At 33.1% G+C, this 18048-nt stretch overlaps 1 protein-coding gene across 3 annotated transcripts in view; it reads left to right on the top strand.

Annotated features, from left to right (window-relative positions):
- The window catches only part of LOC108036010 (transcription factor Sox-5), a 63370-nt gene that overhangs the window by 22760 nt on the left and 22562 nt on the right, over window positions 1–18048 (top strand). For all 3 annotated transcript variants that reach the window (XM_017111921.3, XM_017111922.3, XM_050886850.1), the window contains one exon: window positions 3270–3387. In XM_017111921.3, coding sequence (XP_016967410.1) covers window positions 3270–3387 — 118 coding nt within the window. The remainder of the gene's footprint in view (window positions 1–3269; window positions 3388–18048) is intronic.

The following is an 18048-nucleotide window of genomic DNA, read 5'->3' as shown; positions in this document are numbered from 1 at the left end:
CGGGGTTTCGCCGTGTTGCCTCACGTTTGTATAAGATGACGACTTACAAATTTGGTGTAAAACGTAATTTTTAGAGACAATATTTCTTATAATAATTTAATTTTTAGTATTGGTTCACAAAAGTGCTAAAAGTAAATCAGGGAAAACGTAATAAAATACTAATTTTTCTAATTGACCAAATATCTCGTAATAAATAAATGGGTAATGGTCAATATGACCAAGATAAGTTAATCGTACAAAAACAAAACACCAACAAGCCTATAGACGGTAGGGGGCAATATATGCTAGCTGCTGATAGGTGGCGTGTTAGTAAAAACAGCCGATTTTCTGCAAGCATATATCCATTCCTCTCCACTCACCTTGGCTCAGTATTGGGTATATATAATAGTCGATGCCACCGCCCATGGCAACACCCCAATTATAGCAGTTTTTATTTTTTCATACAGATTAATACTTTTGTAAAAATAATGCTAGTGCAGGAGCGCCCGACCCCATAAAGTATATATATTCATGAACAACATCACAAGACGAGTCAATCTGGCTGTCCGTTTCTACGAAACTAGTCTCTCAGTTTTAAAGCTATCTGGCTGAAAGTTTTATGAAAGTCTTCTTTCTTTTGCAGGTAGTATATAAGTCGGAACCATCCGATAGCTCCCATAGGAATAATCGGAAAATAAAATTTTGTAAATGATATCTATGGTTTTTTATACCCTTTATTTGTAGAGTAAATGTGTAAACTAGATGCCTCGGAAAGTCTGTAACAGGCAAAAGGAAGCGTTTCCGACCCATGAAGTATATATATTCGCGAAAATCTTAGCGCCTAATTTTTAACTAAAATGTATTTGAATCATCAAAACCTATCGATTGACCTAAAAAAATGTTTGCCACGCCCACTCAACAAACCCAAACAGATAAAACGCTTAAAACTGTCTGCCGCCCATATATATATATATATTATATACCATAACAGCCGGTAGGTGCCGCTTTATAATATTTCTTTACTGCTTGTATATCTAAGTTTTTATTTTTTCCCTCAAGCTGATTAACGGGTATCTGATAGTCGAGGCGCTCGACTATATATATAATATATATATAATATAAATTCTGTGTTTTTTGATATATTATCTTATAATATTGGGAATATAATTTTTTATATTTTTAAGAATTTCGGATTAAGATATATAAAAATCTGACCACTATAACATATAGCTGTCATAGAAAAAGTCAGAGATATAATTAAATCATTTTGATTTTCATATCACTGAAGATCGCGGTAAAGTTAAGCGGAAGACATTTTCTAAATAAATAAATAAAGGATAATGAAGATATATTGCAAAAAAGCGATATTTTAGGTCTCCACCTACCGGCTTTTTCAGTAGATGTTATGTGGGCGGCAGACTGATTTAAGCGTTTTGGCCATTTGTGGGCGTTAGAGTGGGCGTGGCACCCCGCAAACAAACTTGCGCTGCGTAGGAAGCCCAGGAATCTGCATGCCAAGTATGAATATTATAGCTCTTATAGTTTCCGAGATCTCAGCGTTCGGACGGACGGACAGACGGACAGACGGACACGGCTAGATCGACTCGGCTAGTGATCCTGATCAAGAATATATTTGCTTTATGGGGTCGAAAACGCTTCCTTTTACCTGTTACATACTATCCGACGAATCTAGTATACCCTTTTACTCTAGAAACCGCCCAAAACTGTGGTGGCCACAGTTGTCATGCTAGACATTTTTTGCTAAAATGTATTTGTCTCATTAAAACCTTTCGATTGATCTAAAAAATATTTGCCACGCCCACTCCAACGCCCCCAAACGGCTAAAACACTTAAAATTGTCTGCCGCCCACATAACATATACCAAAATAGCCGGTAGGTGGTGCTTTAGAATATTTCTTTGCTAACATATCTACATTTTTATACTTCTCCCTCAAGCTGAGTAACTGGTATTTGAAAGTCGAGGCGCTCGACTATACCGCTTTTTCTTCTTTTTTTTTTAAAACGGTATGCTTAATTAGTTTGATGAAACAAAAGTTAAATATACTCGTAGTTTAGACTTATTTCTTGTAAACTTTGATATCAGTGGAAAGGCAATTTAATTGAATTAAAAACAATTTTTCATAAATCATGTAGATATTTTTATACCCTTGCAGAGGGTATAATGATTTCAGTCAGAAGTTTGCAACGCAGTGAAGGAGACGTTTCCTACCCCATAAAGTATATATTCTTGATCAGCGTCACTAGACGAGTCGATCTACCCATGTCCGTCTGTCTGCCCGTTTCTACGCAAACTAGTCTCTCAGTTTTAAAGCAACCGGGCTGAAACTTTTCCAAAAGTATTCTTTCTATTGCAGGTAGTATATAAGTCGGAACCAGCGGGATCGGACAACTATATCTTATAGCTCCTATAGGAACTATCGCGGAAAAAATTAAAAAAATATATATCTTCAGTGTTTTTTAACATATAACCTCCTACGCTTGGAAATAACATTTTTTAATTGGTTCTGAATTTCGAATTAAATTTTATCAAAATCGGACTACGATATTATATAGCTGCCATAAAAAATCGGAAAAATAGTCGGAAAATATGAAAAATGTATATCTTTGGTGTTTTTTAACATATAACCTTCTAAGCTTGGAAGTAACATTTTTTAATTAGTTCTGAACTTCGAATTAAAGTGTATCAAAGTCGGATATACCAAGGGTATACAAACTTCGGCTTGCCGAAGATAACTTCCTTTCGTGTTTATCGTCAAAATACTTATGCTGACCAGTGTAGTTTCCAAGATCACAGCGTTCATACTCGGCTAGTAACCTGATAAGAATATATCAACTTTAAGTGGCCCCAACGCTTCCTTCTTCCTTATACACTTTCTCTCTAGAAATAACGTCTACAATAAAAACATGTTTCGTTATAAAATTTTCATTGTTCATAAAAAGTAGGTGTAGGTGTTTGGGTGTATAACTTTCAAATGATACCTCAGTGTCGTGAGTTTTATTGTCGCTGCGATTAAGACGATTTTATTAAAAAGTAAGTTGTTTAATTTAAAACAAAAATACCATAAAATCAAGAACATTTTACTATTAGCCCCTTATTGTGGCGATTTTACTTGAGTGTAATCAAAAAGATTTTACTTGGGTAAAAGGTTCAAGATAGTCGAAAACTTGTAATACTAAGGTGCCTTGATGTAAAGATTGTTGGCTGTCGACTATAGCTCTCTCCCATATTTTGTTTGAAAACATCTGCTAATAATCTCAAAATCTTACAGAGACCGCCGATATGCCGATATGCCGCCTCCTGAGGAAGAACAAACAAATGAGAAGGAACGCTCCGATCTAGAGATGATTAAACAACTTCAAATAATACAAAGTCGATTACTTTGTCAGGTAAGTTTTGAGCCATCATCTAAAAAATTTTAATGAGTGCAGAATAAGATTATAAATAGTTACATAATCTAGTGACGATCGCACCTTTAACAATCAAAATGTCTAATATTACCTTTTGTGACGAAAATACTAAATAAATACACTTTCTACATTTTTTCTTTTTCTTCTTCATTCGACACATACATATTGAATTGCAGCGTGCCGTGCCGTTCCAAGTCATAAAACTATATTAGGAAAGCGCGCACAGTTTTTTACAAGAATGGAAGGTAACTTCGGAAAGCCGAAGTTCGTATACTCTTCCATTTATTAGAAATAATCTACTTTAGTAACATCATGTGAAATTTTTAAGGATTGTTGCTGACTTCAGTGATAATAAAAAAATTATTTCATTCTTTTTTAGACCAATTTTTTGACATCTATATGTTAGAGTAGTCCGATTTTTATTAAATTGAATTCGAAATTCTTAAAAATTTTAAAAATGTTATTTCCAAGCTTAGAAGGAAAACACCAAAGATATAATTTTTATACTCTTGCAGAGGGTATAATAATTTCTTTCAGTTTTAAAGCTATCGGGCTGAATTTTTCCCAAAAGTCTTCTTTCTATTGCAGGTAGTATATAAGTCGGATCCAGCCGGATCGGACAACTATATCTTATAGCTCCCATAGGAACTATCGGGAAAAACATTTTTTAAAAATGATACCTTCGGTGTTTTTTAACATATAACTTTCTTAGCTTGGATATAACATTTTTAAAATAGTTCTGAATTTCGAATTAAATTTTATCAAAATCGGACGACTATATCATATAGGATAGGCCCATAGGATCAATCGAAAAATTAGTGGTAAAATAATATTGAAAAATTATATCTTCGGTGTTTTTTAACTTATAACCTCCTACGCTTGGAAAAAACATTTTTTATTTGGTTTTGAATTTCGAATAAAATTTTATCAAAATCGGATGTCTATATCATATAGTTGCCATAGGAACAATCGGAAAATTAGTCGGAAAACATAAAATGAAAATTATATCTTTGGTGTTTTTAACATATAACTTTATTAGCTTAAAAATAACATTTTATAATTAGTTCTGAATTTCGAATTAAATTTTATTAAAATCGGACGACTATATCGACTATAGCTATCATAGGAACGATCGGATAATTGATGGGAAATAATATGAAACAAATTATAGCTTTGGGGCTTTTTAACATATTATCTTATAATATTGGGAATATAAATTTTTATATTTTTTAAAAAGTTCGAATTCAATTTAATAAAATTATTGATTATTTTTTACAACTGCAAGGGTATATAAACTTCGGTTTACCGAAGTTAACTTCCTTTCTTGTTACTTTTACACTTTCAACGCTTGGCCACCATAAGTCCCACGGGAACAAAAATGGATTTTCTAATAACTGAAAGTTTAACTTCGCTAACAGTTGAAAGGAAAAGAAAAACATTTGTGGGCTTACGGCTAATTTTTGATTACGAAATTTTTAGGGGGATTGAGATATAGTTATTCTTTTCTTTTTCATTTATCACGTAAAATTATGGACTACTTTAAGCTTTTTGAATACATTCCTGAGATTTCAGAATTCCGTAGCTATAGATACAGATTAATGGGAGGAGCGAAGGGAGGAAATACAAGTCAGTAAAAAGAAAAGCTTATTGTTAGAGTCTTGAATGAAGAGAAAAATACAAAGGCTATTCAAACCTGCGCAAACGGTGAAAGAAACTGAAAGCACTAACTAGGACTTACATTAAAAGCGGCACATAAAAGCGGCGTATAAAAGAATAAAAAAACTTATTCAGTCGTTGAAAAATTTCAAATAAAAATGGGATTTCACGTTCAATTATTATTGGAGTTTAAAAAAAAATAAAATGTTTGTCAAGGGCACAATGTTACAAATATAAATAGTTGAACAACACTGAAATGTATTTTTATAAATATATTAATTTAATTTTTTCGGTATACGTGACTACTTCTTTTACATTGTACGTGGTAATTTGTCAACAGCTGCCTTACACTTACTACGTGACTTTGATGCAGTCCCTGGATGAAGGAAGAATATTTAAAAAGTCGCCTTTTTATACAGGTGTTCAGAGCGGTCATATTTTATCGATTGATAAGTGACACAAAATAACTTTACAAAATCTTTAAACATTTGAGGCGGCACTGGGATGAACCAAACTTATACTGGGCAGGAACCCCTAGCACCTGTAAATCCCAACTTCATACCTTTTATGGTTTCCCGGGTCTCATAAGGTCGCAACGATATACAGAAAGTATGGATGGAACCGTTTTTTTACATACCTCTTACTCACATTCCGACGAGTCCAACAATTAACAATTGTAAAGCGTAGATTCCTTCGTTTCCTTGTAACATTTTAGTGACTTTCGGCAATTTTTTGCATGAAGATAAAAACTGATAATCAAAATAAAATTTCTTTTTTAAATCTTCAAAAATGGGGAGTGTCCTGGGGAGGGTCCTTCTGAAATAAACTTGCGCTGCCCCAGAACCTCACGAATAAGCATACCAAATCTCTTCCTAGCTTTTTTTGTTTTCTAGATCTCAGCGTTCGGCTAGCGGTCCTAATACGACATACTTTAGTTGATTTTTAAATTTAAAAGTGAATGATAAATTGTACCTTCGATTTCACAAATATTTGATCAAATCGATTATTTTAATAATTCAACACGTAATGTTAAATTATTTGGTCCAGCAGAAACACAAATCAACACTAAGTACTCAATGCTCACTCATAAAATATAAACTTGAAAACCTCTTTTCAAGCCGTTTTCACATACACCGTGAAAGTTTTCAAAGAAATTATGCACATGCTTCACTACCACCCAGATGGAGTGTACTTATTAGTCACCCGGGAATTACTGTATGCATTGAGTAACGGTGAGGTAGCATATTTTCAGCTGTAGCTGTCAATGAATAAGCAACTTTGGCGGAGTTCGGGTTCAGACTCCGGCTTAACTAAGCTAATCGGCTTGGAATCACGCTAATGTGATGTTTATCTGTCCAATGCGGCGCTGAAAAGAAGGGGATGATTGACGATGATGATGGGCTGCTTGTTATTGTCAATGCGCAAAAGATCTAATGAATTCTGAATTTTCCGGTTTGAGTTTGCTGTCCTAGGGTAGTTGCCACCAATATGGGCTTTAAAAAGACAATCACATCGCCTCGCAATGAATAGCCCCAATGGAAGATACTATCTTTTACCTTAGAAGTTCAAAAGGTCTTCATTAAAAGTATATTTCACACATAGGTTTATCCCTAATGATTACCTAAATTATGCAAATTAAGCGCTCTGAATCCGACAAAAATACATTAAAAATATTTCGATTAAATGTACAATTTTTTGGCGGATATTTACGGAAAACAGAATTGAAAGCAATAAAAATTTACACCCGAAAAATGGCATTAAACTCAACAAAATTGAGGTAAATTAAGGTAATATGGACCAAATTAGGGACAAGGGAGTCTTATCACTGTGGTCTTTAGTCCTCGCAGTGACGAATCGCACCAGGAGGAAGAAGGTTTGGGCTTGGGAAAAATTAATATTTATCTATTTGTATTCTTACATAAAATACGCGTCCAAAGACACCTCAACTGTCAAATTCGTATGCTCCGTTCAAAAGTAGTACGCAAAACAAGATTGTGGGGGACTTCTCAATATGAAAATTAAATTTTGTTTGTCAGCTTAGTTCTAACGGTTTTTAGGCGTCCGGAAAAATCTAGGCGATGTTAAACAGCTCAATATTAGAAACATTAGTTCTTACACTTTTGGAAAAACTAGCTAGTACGGCAAGAAAACCGCTTTAGATAGCTTAATTTTGAACTACTTTTCGAAAACTTCTCTAACGATTTCGGCTTAAACTTTAAAGTGGATCCCTTTTGGATTTCTTAACTTTTGACATAAAAAAATTTGTTGTAAAATGCTGCGCTTTAAAGTTATTAATCAACAAAAATGGCAACATTTACTAGTTGAGTACATCTAACACTGCCTAATCATTGATTTTTTTGTGCGTATCCATACTCCATTTTATTGTCCTGGAATCATTTAAATTCTTATAAACAATTAGAAACTTGAATTCTAAGAATTTCGTAAAAGTATAAAGTATTCTAAAACAAGAAAGATAGTTAACTTCGGCATGCAAAGTTTGTATACCCCGTGCAATAATAAGAAATAATCAACTTTAGTAACACCATGTGAAATTTTGAAAGATTGTTGCTGGCTTAAAAAGGTATTTAATTATTTTTTTAGACCATCTTTTTGACATCTATATGGTGGAGTAATCCGATTTTTGTTAAATTGGTGATTGTTGTTTTTACTAAATAAATACACTTCCTAAAGTGTTTTCATTCTGTGCTACATCCAAATATTTCAGGTGCTATCATTAAAGGAATATTTTATTGAAGCGTTCCGAATAAACACCTTTAAGGAAGTGTATTTGTTTAGTTGAACTAACAAGCATTAGTCGTCACAAAACTCGTTATCAAAACTTTTGTATTTTTTTAATTAAAATCAAAAGAGGAACTTAACTTCGGCAAGCCGAAGTTTTAATACCCTTGCAGTTATAACAAATAATCAATTTTAACGGACATATAATTTACGCTTGGAAATAAAATTTTTAATTAATTCTGAATTTCAAAATAAATGTGATCAAAATCGGACGACTATATTATATAGCCGTCATACGAACGATCGGAAAATAGCATACAAAATTACATTTTTGATGTTGTTTAACATATTTATACTCCAGCGCTTGAAAAAAAACATTTTTTAATTAGTTCTGAAATTCATGTTTAATTAAATCAAAATCGGACGATTATATCATATAGCTTTCATAGGAACGATCTGAAAACTGGTGGGAAAAAAAAATGAAAAAAGTTTTAGCTTCGGTGTTTTTTGACATATTATCTTAAAGAACTGGGAATATCATTATTTATATTTTTAAGAATTTCAATTTAAATTTAATAAAAAACGGAAGATTCTAAAATATACGAAGGTATCAAAAAAACGGCGAAAAAAGTAATGAAGTACTTTTTTTAATATAACTAAAGCGCATAGTGTTATTAACGTTGATTATTTCTGGTAACTGCAAGGGTATAAAAAATTCGGCTTGCCGTAGCTTACTTCCTTTCTGGTTTTTTTTCCGCTAAGCTAGTGTGTTCCAAAAGTCCTAAAACAACTTTTCTAACTCGATCTACCTTATATACCCATGGGGTTCCCGAAACCCTAAAACTAATCTGGGATGCATACAAGCCCAACATTTTCATTTTCGAAAGATGAAAAAATCTTGTTTTTACTTTTGTTCGTGTCATCGGGATATAACAAATGAGAAGTCGTTCGACGCGTATTCTCAGTAAGAATAAAACTAGGTTAAAGGTCGGGGGCATTTATACCCACTGCAGCTTCAATTTCCTAAATTTTCCCTTTTACACTTGCATCGCTTTTTCTCCCAAACAAATTGATATTTCTAATATCTTAATATCTTTCGAATGGTGTATCACTTATTACGAACGGACCATCATGGCAGATTTTCTGTTCTGCGACTTTATATATTCGTTGTCTTCGCACAACGTGTACTGCCGTCCACTTTTTATACCTTTGCAGAGGGTATAATGATTTCAGTTAGAAGTTTGCAACGCAGTAAAGGAGACGTTTCCGACCCCATAAAGTATATATATTCTTGATCAGCGTCACAAGACGAGTCGACCTAGCCATGTCCGTCTGTCCGTCCGTTTCTACGCAAACTAGTCTCTCAGTCTTAAAGCTATCGGGCTGAAACTTTCCCAAAAATCTTCTTTCTATTGCAGGTAGTATATAAGTCGAGACCAGCCGGATCGAATTTAAAAAATATTTATCTTTCGTGTTTTTTAAGATATACCTTGCTGGGATATAACATTTTTAGATTAGTTCTGAATTTCGAATTAAATTTTATCAAAATCGGACGTCTATATCATAGTCGTAGGAACGATCGGAAAATTAGTAGGAAAACATGAAATAAAAATTATATCTTTTGTGGTTTTTAACATATAACCTTATTAGCTTGAATATAACTTTTTTAAATTAGTTCTGATTTTCAAATTAAATTTTATTAAAATCGGACGATAATTGGTTGGAAATAATGTGAAACAACTTATAGCTTTGGGGCTTTTTGACATATTGTCTTATAATATTGGGAATATACATTTTTATATTTTTAAGAATTTTGAATTCAATTTAATAAAATTATTGTTTATTTTTGTTATATCTGCATGGGTATACAAACTTCGGCTTGCCAAAGTTAAGTTCCTTTCTTGTTTTTTATATTTTAGGGCTAAGGGACAAATTGTGCTACATTCAAGAAACTCTAACGTAGATATATATTTTAAAATCGCCCGACATGTAAGACCAATTCATACCTATTTTTAGACATGTTGCCCTTATTGTCGCCATTGACTCCCGTTTTAGGACAATTTCCTTTATTTTAGTGCTATTTTACAGAAAGATTTCTAAGAGTATAAATGATTTTAACAACAAAACAATTTATCCGACTTACTTACTCTAGCAAGACTCAAACCACAATCCTCTTGCTAAATTGTTGTTGTTAAATTCATTTATTAGGGGAGTGTATGGTAGGTGACAAGTATTATAAGGTCAAATCTCACAAGCGAGTCGACAATTTATTTAGAATAATATTAGCACTGTGACTAAGTGTAAATGTAATTTTGTTCTCAGTATCTATATCTATCTTCATGCTGAAAACTGTCGAAAACGGACTATCCTTGCTGCATATTGCCATCTCCATCGCACGTCTTGTGCAGGTATCCAGCCTGGGCCTTGCCTTTTTTAGTTTAAACGAAAATCTTATTGTTAAAAATTTTTATTTTATAGGGCAAAAAACAACATCATTTTGAATTACTAATTAGACAGAGGAGAGGAGGATTTATCTTGTATATTAATGAGTGTTTTCTTATTATGTTTATTACAAACACAGCATTTTAGTCCGCCCCAACCAAAAATGTTGCCAACCTTCAACCAATTACATTTTTTCGAACACAGTATACCCTTTTACTCTACGAGTAGCGGGTGTATATATGCAAAGTAGTGTTAACGTGGAGCTACACGCATATTCAAATTTAGCTGCTTATATGTTGGCAATGATAAATAAGATAATAAGAAAGGCCAACACAGGCATTTGAAGATTTGGTCTGACCTAAATCATTTCAGCAATGACAATGAACATTTTACAGCAATATATATGAATTTTATGACATTTATGGATGAGTTCAGCATTTTTATGTTGTCGTGTGTATAAAATATGAACTGGCTGATCAATTTTTATTAGAGATTTTTCCTTTTTCTTTCGCCCACTCTATGAATTGGCTTACAGATTCTTCAGAAATGGACGGAAGATGGAAATGGGTGGCAAAGCAGACGAGCGCCTTTCACGGATTTTGTACTTACATATATAAAAAAGTTTTTATATAGGTTTTGTACGTGCAATAATCTATATGAAGCGTTGGGATAGTATATTGTTCATCTTTTTTTTAGTTTTCTATATTTATATAGGTCTCATTTACTGCATGTGCCAGTGTTTATGGCACTCACACATATATATAGATTATTCGCTTTTTGAGATGACGGCAAATTACATTTATCTAATATAGTAAATATGTACAATAGGGTGGACTCTTTTAAAGTCAAATGAGCTCTTCGCTTTAAATGGTAGTTTTCTGTACCAAAAATTCAGTCCAAGGCAATTATATTTTAAACATTAGTCAAATTACTTATATAACGCTTAATATTGTTATAATATTGTCTTAATATTGGCGTAATCTGATAAACAATGTGAGCTAGCGGGGTGGGAGTTTAACTTTAGATTCACCGCAAGTTTATTATCCGCCACGCCGGCAACTCCGACTACTGTGGATAGACGAAGGAATAAAAATCGATTGTAATCGTAGATTGTATTGCAAAAACTAAAACTATGCACTCGCATAACAGATTTTGAAAAAATAAATACAATACATAAATACATGCGATCTTCACTAGATTTTTATATCGATGTTGATCGACGTTATATCGATGTTTTCTATGTTTTTGGGGAAAAATATCGCTACATGTCCCTACATTACTGTCCTTTGATTACAATCCTTACTTTGTATCATTATTTTACTATCCTTATACATGTTCCGTATTATTTGCATGTTTGTTTTTGCTTAAAAAGAGAAGCTTATCGAAAACGGTAGATGATAGCCCCAGATGTGGCTCTCACTTATAAGTTTTCCAGCCAGGAATACACTTTTTTGTATTCGTATATTTATACTTAGTTTTCAAAATCTGTCCACGTTTAAGACCGCCACAATCACACCATCACCACCAACAAAAATAACAAAAATATAAATATTCTGTTAATATTTTTAATGAAATTAAATGTTTTAAGTACTTAAAATACGTCAATCTTCCTCTATGTGCCTTTGAAATGGAAAAACATACATGTAGCCGATCTTTTTTTCTTCATTACCTCTAAGAAAAAACCCTATTGATGGTCAGATTTCGACCATTTTTGGCATGATATAGATATTGAATATAAAAATAAATTGGCATTTACACTTTTTCAAAGTCTTCAAAAATGTTGGCGCTAGGGAGTGGGTGTGTGGGCGTTTGTAGGCGTTATTTTCTGATAGGACGATGCATCCTGCTAAAATAAACTTGCGCTGTCCAAAAACCACAAGGATCTGCATGCCAATTTCAAACTTTCACAGTCACACTTACTACTCACTCCCACTTAGCTAGCTTTTAAAACAAAAACTTACGATATCAAACAAAACAAAAACACCTCTAAACGAGGTGAGGGGTCGTGGCTTTTATGACGAGTAACGCTTTTACATTCGACTAAATAAATACACTCTACGAGTAACGGGTAAAACGAATTGTCCGATTTCAATAATTTTGCCATATAATTTAGTGCTATGGTCATCCAAGTGGGCGTGGCACTTTGCTGAAACAATAAGCTGAAGAAGCTCTAAAACGTCTAGCTTTTTTACTTTTTTCTACATACAGTAGAACTTTACTGAAAAATGTAAAGTTTTTAATAATTTACTCAGCTTAAGGGAGCAAAAAGGAAATAGAGATTTATAAGCAGCAAAGCGATATTGTAAAGCGTCATTTACCAGCTATTGAATATATGGTATGTGTGCGACAGACAGATTTAGGCATTTTGGCCATTTGTAAGCGTTACCAGTGGGTGTGGAAAAATGTTTTGACGAAACGATAGGTATCGACAGTTAAAATTTCGTTTCTAGCGTAAAAGTTAAAGGCGCTACATTTTTTCCCAAACTGGGGGCGTTAAAGTGGGCGATGCACCCTGCTGAAATAAACTTGCGCTGCGCAGGAAGCCCAGGCATCTGTCACACTCTACCACTTCTGGTTCTATCTGGTTCACGGACACTCGGATACAACGTTCTATATTGTTTTTTATTAAATTCCTAACTTGATTTGTGTTAACATATTTTTGTTTATTTCTTTAAAGGTTATTTTAATCTTTTAAATTATCTGTCTCTAATAGCATAAAGATATTCGGAAAGTTTTTGTGGCGCAAGATAGAAATAAAGTTCGCAAAGATGTCTTATATATGAAGATATGTGTTCAGATGTGTTCCGTTTCTTCTGCGGTATGATTTTCTGTTTCTGTTTTCATTCATAAATTTTTCTTTTAAAAATAGAACTCTGCCTTTTCTTCCCATTTCTATTCCCCAGAAGTAGCACTCCCTAGCTCTACGACTGCATATTTCTACGCGCACATACAAGCATATTTATATACTACTTCTTCCTCATTCTCCTCCACCATCCCGAGTTGTCAAGCTCGTTCAGCGGAGAGGTTGTCATGTTATGATATTGCAATGGCTTTGCAAGGTTAGCACAATTTGATTAATGTAGAATATTTTCAGAAAATTTATCAAACGTATTTCCGGTTTGTTTTGGAATTCTACGATGTACGCCTATTCTGACAAAGTGCAAATCCGTATTTACATAGAGCATTTTTATACCCTTGCAGAGGGTATAATAATTTCAGTTAGAAGTTTGCAACGCAGTAAAGAAGACGTTTCCGACCCCATAAAGTAAATATATTTTTGATCAGCGTCACAAGACGAGTAGATCTAGCCATGTCCGTCTGTCCGTCCGTTTCTACGCAAACTAGTCTCTCAGTTTTAAAGCTATCGGGCTGAAACTTTAACAAAAATCTTCTTTATACTGCAGGTAGTGTATAAATCGGAACCAGCCGGATCGGATCCCATAGGAACTATCGGGGAAAAAATTATATCTTCGGTGTTTTTTAACATATACCTTTCTAAGCTAGGATATAAACTTTTTTAAATTAATTCTGAATTTCGACTTTATCATATAGCTCCCATAGCCACAATCGGAAAATTAATGGTAAAATAATATTAAAAAATTATATCTTCGGTGTTTTTTAACTTACAACCCCCTACGTTTGAAAATAACATTTTTTATTTGTTTTGAGTTTCGAATTAAATTTTATCAAAATCGGACGACTATATCATATAGCTGCCATAGGAACGATCGGAAAATTAGTAGGAAAACAAAAATTATATCTTTTGTGTTTTTTAACATATAACCATAAATATTTTTAAGAACTTCGAATTCAACTTAATAAAATTATTGATTATTTTTTACAACTGCAAGGATATATAAACTTCGGCTTGCCGAAGTTAACTTCCTTTCTTGTTTTTATTAGTTATTAAAAATAACCTACTCCATATTTCTTTGTGCGAAATTGTTGTAGGCTAAATGTTCTGTCTTCAAGAACGACATGGTAATTAATTCTTACTCTTAATTATATTTTAAAACTATAATTATTACCTAATTATGAATTAAGTCAGAAGTTTGACCCCATAAAATATATACAGGGGTGGTCAAAAGTATTTACACAAGAACGAAATATATCATCGTAACTTGAACTTGCTTCGTTTAACTTTTAGCATCAATGGAAAGATAATTTAAATACCGTTTGAATGAATTTTTTTTAAATTTTGTTCCTTGTCTTGAAAACTAAAATTAAATTTTGATTCAAAAAGTTTCTCCTAACAAGGATTTGTTTTGTCTAGAATAATTTTCCATATAGACTTGGCTCTGCGGAACAGATGGTACGTCCCGACACTTTTTTGTTCTCAGGGTTCGAGTTCAACAAATTTTTTTTTTAATTTTTAATTTATGAGTACTCTGGATCTAGCTGGTGTCCGAACCAGGGTTTCTCTCACAATTGTTATGACATATAAGACCTAAAATGTTTTTTTGTAATAATACTTCTCACTACGTCTTTACGTATTTATAAGTGCCTCGACTATCAGATACCCGTTACTCAGCTTAAAAGAACAACAGGGAAATGAAGATATAGTAAGCAGCAAAGCGATAGTGTAAAGCGCTACATAACAAATGGTTGCCGGGAGATTTTTTCTAGCATCGAAACTGTGGCCGAGTTTTGGGCGGTTTGTGGTCGTGTAAGGAGGGCGTGGCAAACTTGTTATAAGTCCATCCAAGTCAACCCATACATTTACCCAACCCATTACATTTACATAGGTAATAAAATGTTGTTTCTAGCACAAAAGCTGTAGGCGCTACAGTCTTTCCCGAATTGTCAGTGGTAGAATGGGAATGTCACCCTGCTGAAACAAACTTGTGCTGCACAGGAGGAAGCCCAGGAATCTGCGTGCCAAGTTCCTCTAGCTTTTACAGTTTCCGAGATCTCAGCGTTTATACGGACAGACGGACATGGCTAGATCGACTCGGCTAGTTCGTTTATATAATCGATTCTTAAAAATAAATATTGCATACAATTTTTTTCGGAAATAAAGCCTGCTGTGTCCATTTTAACGTTATGGACAACTTTCTGCCTCGCTTCTTGGCATATGGAAATACGTTAAGTGTGACCGCATTCTAACAATATACCAAATATATCTTTACCCAATCATTTTACAAAACTGGCAATAGTTGCCAGTTTTTATTTAAGTTCATGTTCTCTACCGAAAATTTGAAAAGGCGTTTAATTGAGCATTGAATTGAACGAAAACGTTCGAATAAGTAAAACTAATGAGAATAAGAATATTTAAAACAGATATGCGTGTGTAAAACGGAGATATGTTTATATACAAATTCCTATAATTTTCAAGTACGATTTAAGTCGATTCTTAACATTAAACTTATACGTTTTGACTCTAAAATACAAAACTAATAGTAACTGCAAAAAGAATTTTAAACAAGAAAGGAAGTTAACTTCGGAAAGCCGAAGTTTGCATACCCTTGCAGTTATAGAAATAAACAACTTGAGTAAATCATTTTTATACCCTTGCAGAGGGTGTAATGATTTCAGTCAGAAGTTTGCAACATTTTAAAATTATTTCTGAATTTCAAATTAAATTTTTTTAAAATCGGAAGACTATTTCATATAGCTGTCATAAGAACGATCGGAAAATTGGTGGCAAAATAATATATAACAAATTATAGCTTTGGTGCTATTTGACATATATCCTTCTCAGCTTGGAAATAACATTTTTTAATTAGTTCTGAATTTCAAATTAAATTTTATCATATCATATAGCTGTCGTTGGAACTATCGGGAAATTGGTGGGAAAATAATAATAATAATAAATATTTTGATAAAATTTAATTCGAAATCCAAAACTAATTAAAAAATTTTATTTCCAAGCTTAGAAGGTTATATGTTAAAAAACACCGAAGATATAATTTTTTCATAATTTTTTACCACTAATTTTCCGATTGTTCATATGGCAGCTAAATGATATAATCGTCCGATATTGATAAAATTTAATTCGAAATTCAGAACTAATTAAAAATCTTTTTTCTCATATTTTGTATTATTTTTATACCATTGCAGAGGGTATCATGATTTCAGTCAGAAGTTTGCAACGCAGTGAAGGAGATATTTTAAAGTATATATATTCTTGATCAGCGTCACTAGACGAGTCCGTCTGTCTGTCCGTTTCTACGCTAACTAGTCTCTCAGTTTTAAAGCTATCGGGCTGAAACTTTCCCAAAAGTCTTCTTTCTATTGCAGGTAGTATATAAGACGGAAGCAGCCGAATCGAACAACTATATCTTACAGCTCCCATAGGAACTATCGGGGAATAAATTTAAAAAATTATATCCTTGGTGTTTTTTAACATATAACCTCATACGCTTGGAAATAACATTTTTAAATTGGTTTCGAAATAAATTTTATCAAAATCGGACGACTATATCATATAGCTGCCATAAAACAATCGGAAAATTAGTCGGAAAATATGAAAAAATTATATCCTTGGTGTTTTTCAACATAAGCTGGGAAATAATATTTTTTAGTTATTCTGAATTTCGAATGAAATTTTATCAAAATCGAACGATTGTCATATAGCTGCCATAGAAAAAAAGCGGAAAATGGGTGGGAAAATAATATGAACCAATTAATATCTTCGGTGTTTATTGACATAAACCTATAATATTGGGAATAACATTTTTATATTTTTAGGAATTTTGAATTAAATTTAATAAAAATCGGACGACTCTAAAATAAAGCTGTTGATGAAAGGGTCAAAGGAATAATGAAATAATATCACTGAAGCTAGCAACAATCCTTAAAAATTTCACATGTTACTAACGTTGATTATTTCTTAAAACTGCAAGGGTATACAAACATCGGCTTGCCGAAGTTAACTTCCTTTCTTGTCCAATATCATATTACTCTTTCATGCCTCGACTTTCAAATATCCGTTACTCAGCTTAAGGGTGCAAAAGGAAAATGGAGATATATATCATAAAAACTGTAGGCGCTACAGATTTTTGCGGATTGTGGGCATGGCACCCCGATTAAGCAAACTGGCGCTGCACAGGATGCCCCGGAATCTTCATGCCAAATCCGAATCTATTACCTTACAGTTTGCGAGATCTCAGCGCTCATACGGACATGGCTAGATCGACTCGGCTAGTGATTCTGATTAAGAACATGTTTAATTTATCGGGTCGGAAACGCTTCCTTCTTCCCGTTACATACTTTTCGACGAATCTAATATACCCTTTTACTCTACGAGTAATGGCTATCACAAGCAGCTCCAAATTTCTCACTTTTAATAGGAATCTTCTCGTCGAAAGTCAAAGCTACCGCGGGAATTCAGTCAAAAGAATGTGTCAAATTACCACAAATACACAAAAAATACGAGGGCACGGTCATACTTTTTGAAACACTTTTCGATTTTACTTTTGACATAAAAAAACATATTAAATTGATTCGAGTTCATATCAATATGATACGGATTCATATTAACATTTGTAGTTGATATTATTTCGTATCACTTTGATATGATAAAATTGACATGTGAAAATTGAGGTTACAACAACAAACAATCAAAAGGGTACTGTTCTAATATTTCCTCTGTATGAATATGAAAGTATATTTTTTCATGGTTCCAAGAAAGGAAAAAACCCTTTACTAATTTTCAGAACCACTTTAAGAACATTTTTTAAAACTTTAGACTGCTTTTTTCTCTGTGTACTTAAAATAAAGGCTAATCTCGATTAGATCAAAATCCTATGTGATTTTCCTTAACAAATGAGTATTATCTTGAGTAAAAACAAAAATGCAATT

This window comes from Drosophila biarmipes, chromosome 4 (assembly GCF_025231255.1).
Source record: "Drosophila biarmipes strain raj3 chromosome 4, RU_DBia_V1.1, whole genome shotgun sequence".
Taxonomy (NCBI): Eukaryota; Metazoa; Arthropoda; class Insecta; order Diptera; family Drosophilidae; genus Drosophila; species Drosophila biarmipes.
This window is presented reverse-complemented; position numbering and strand designations above follow the sequence as displayed.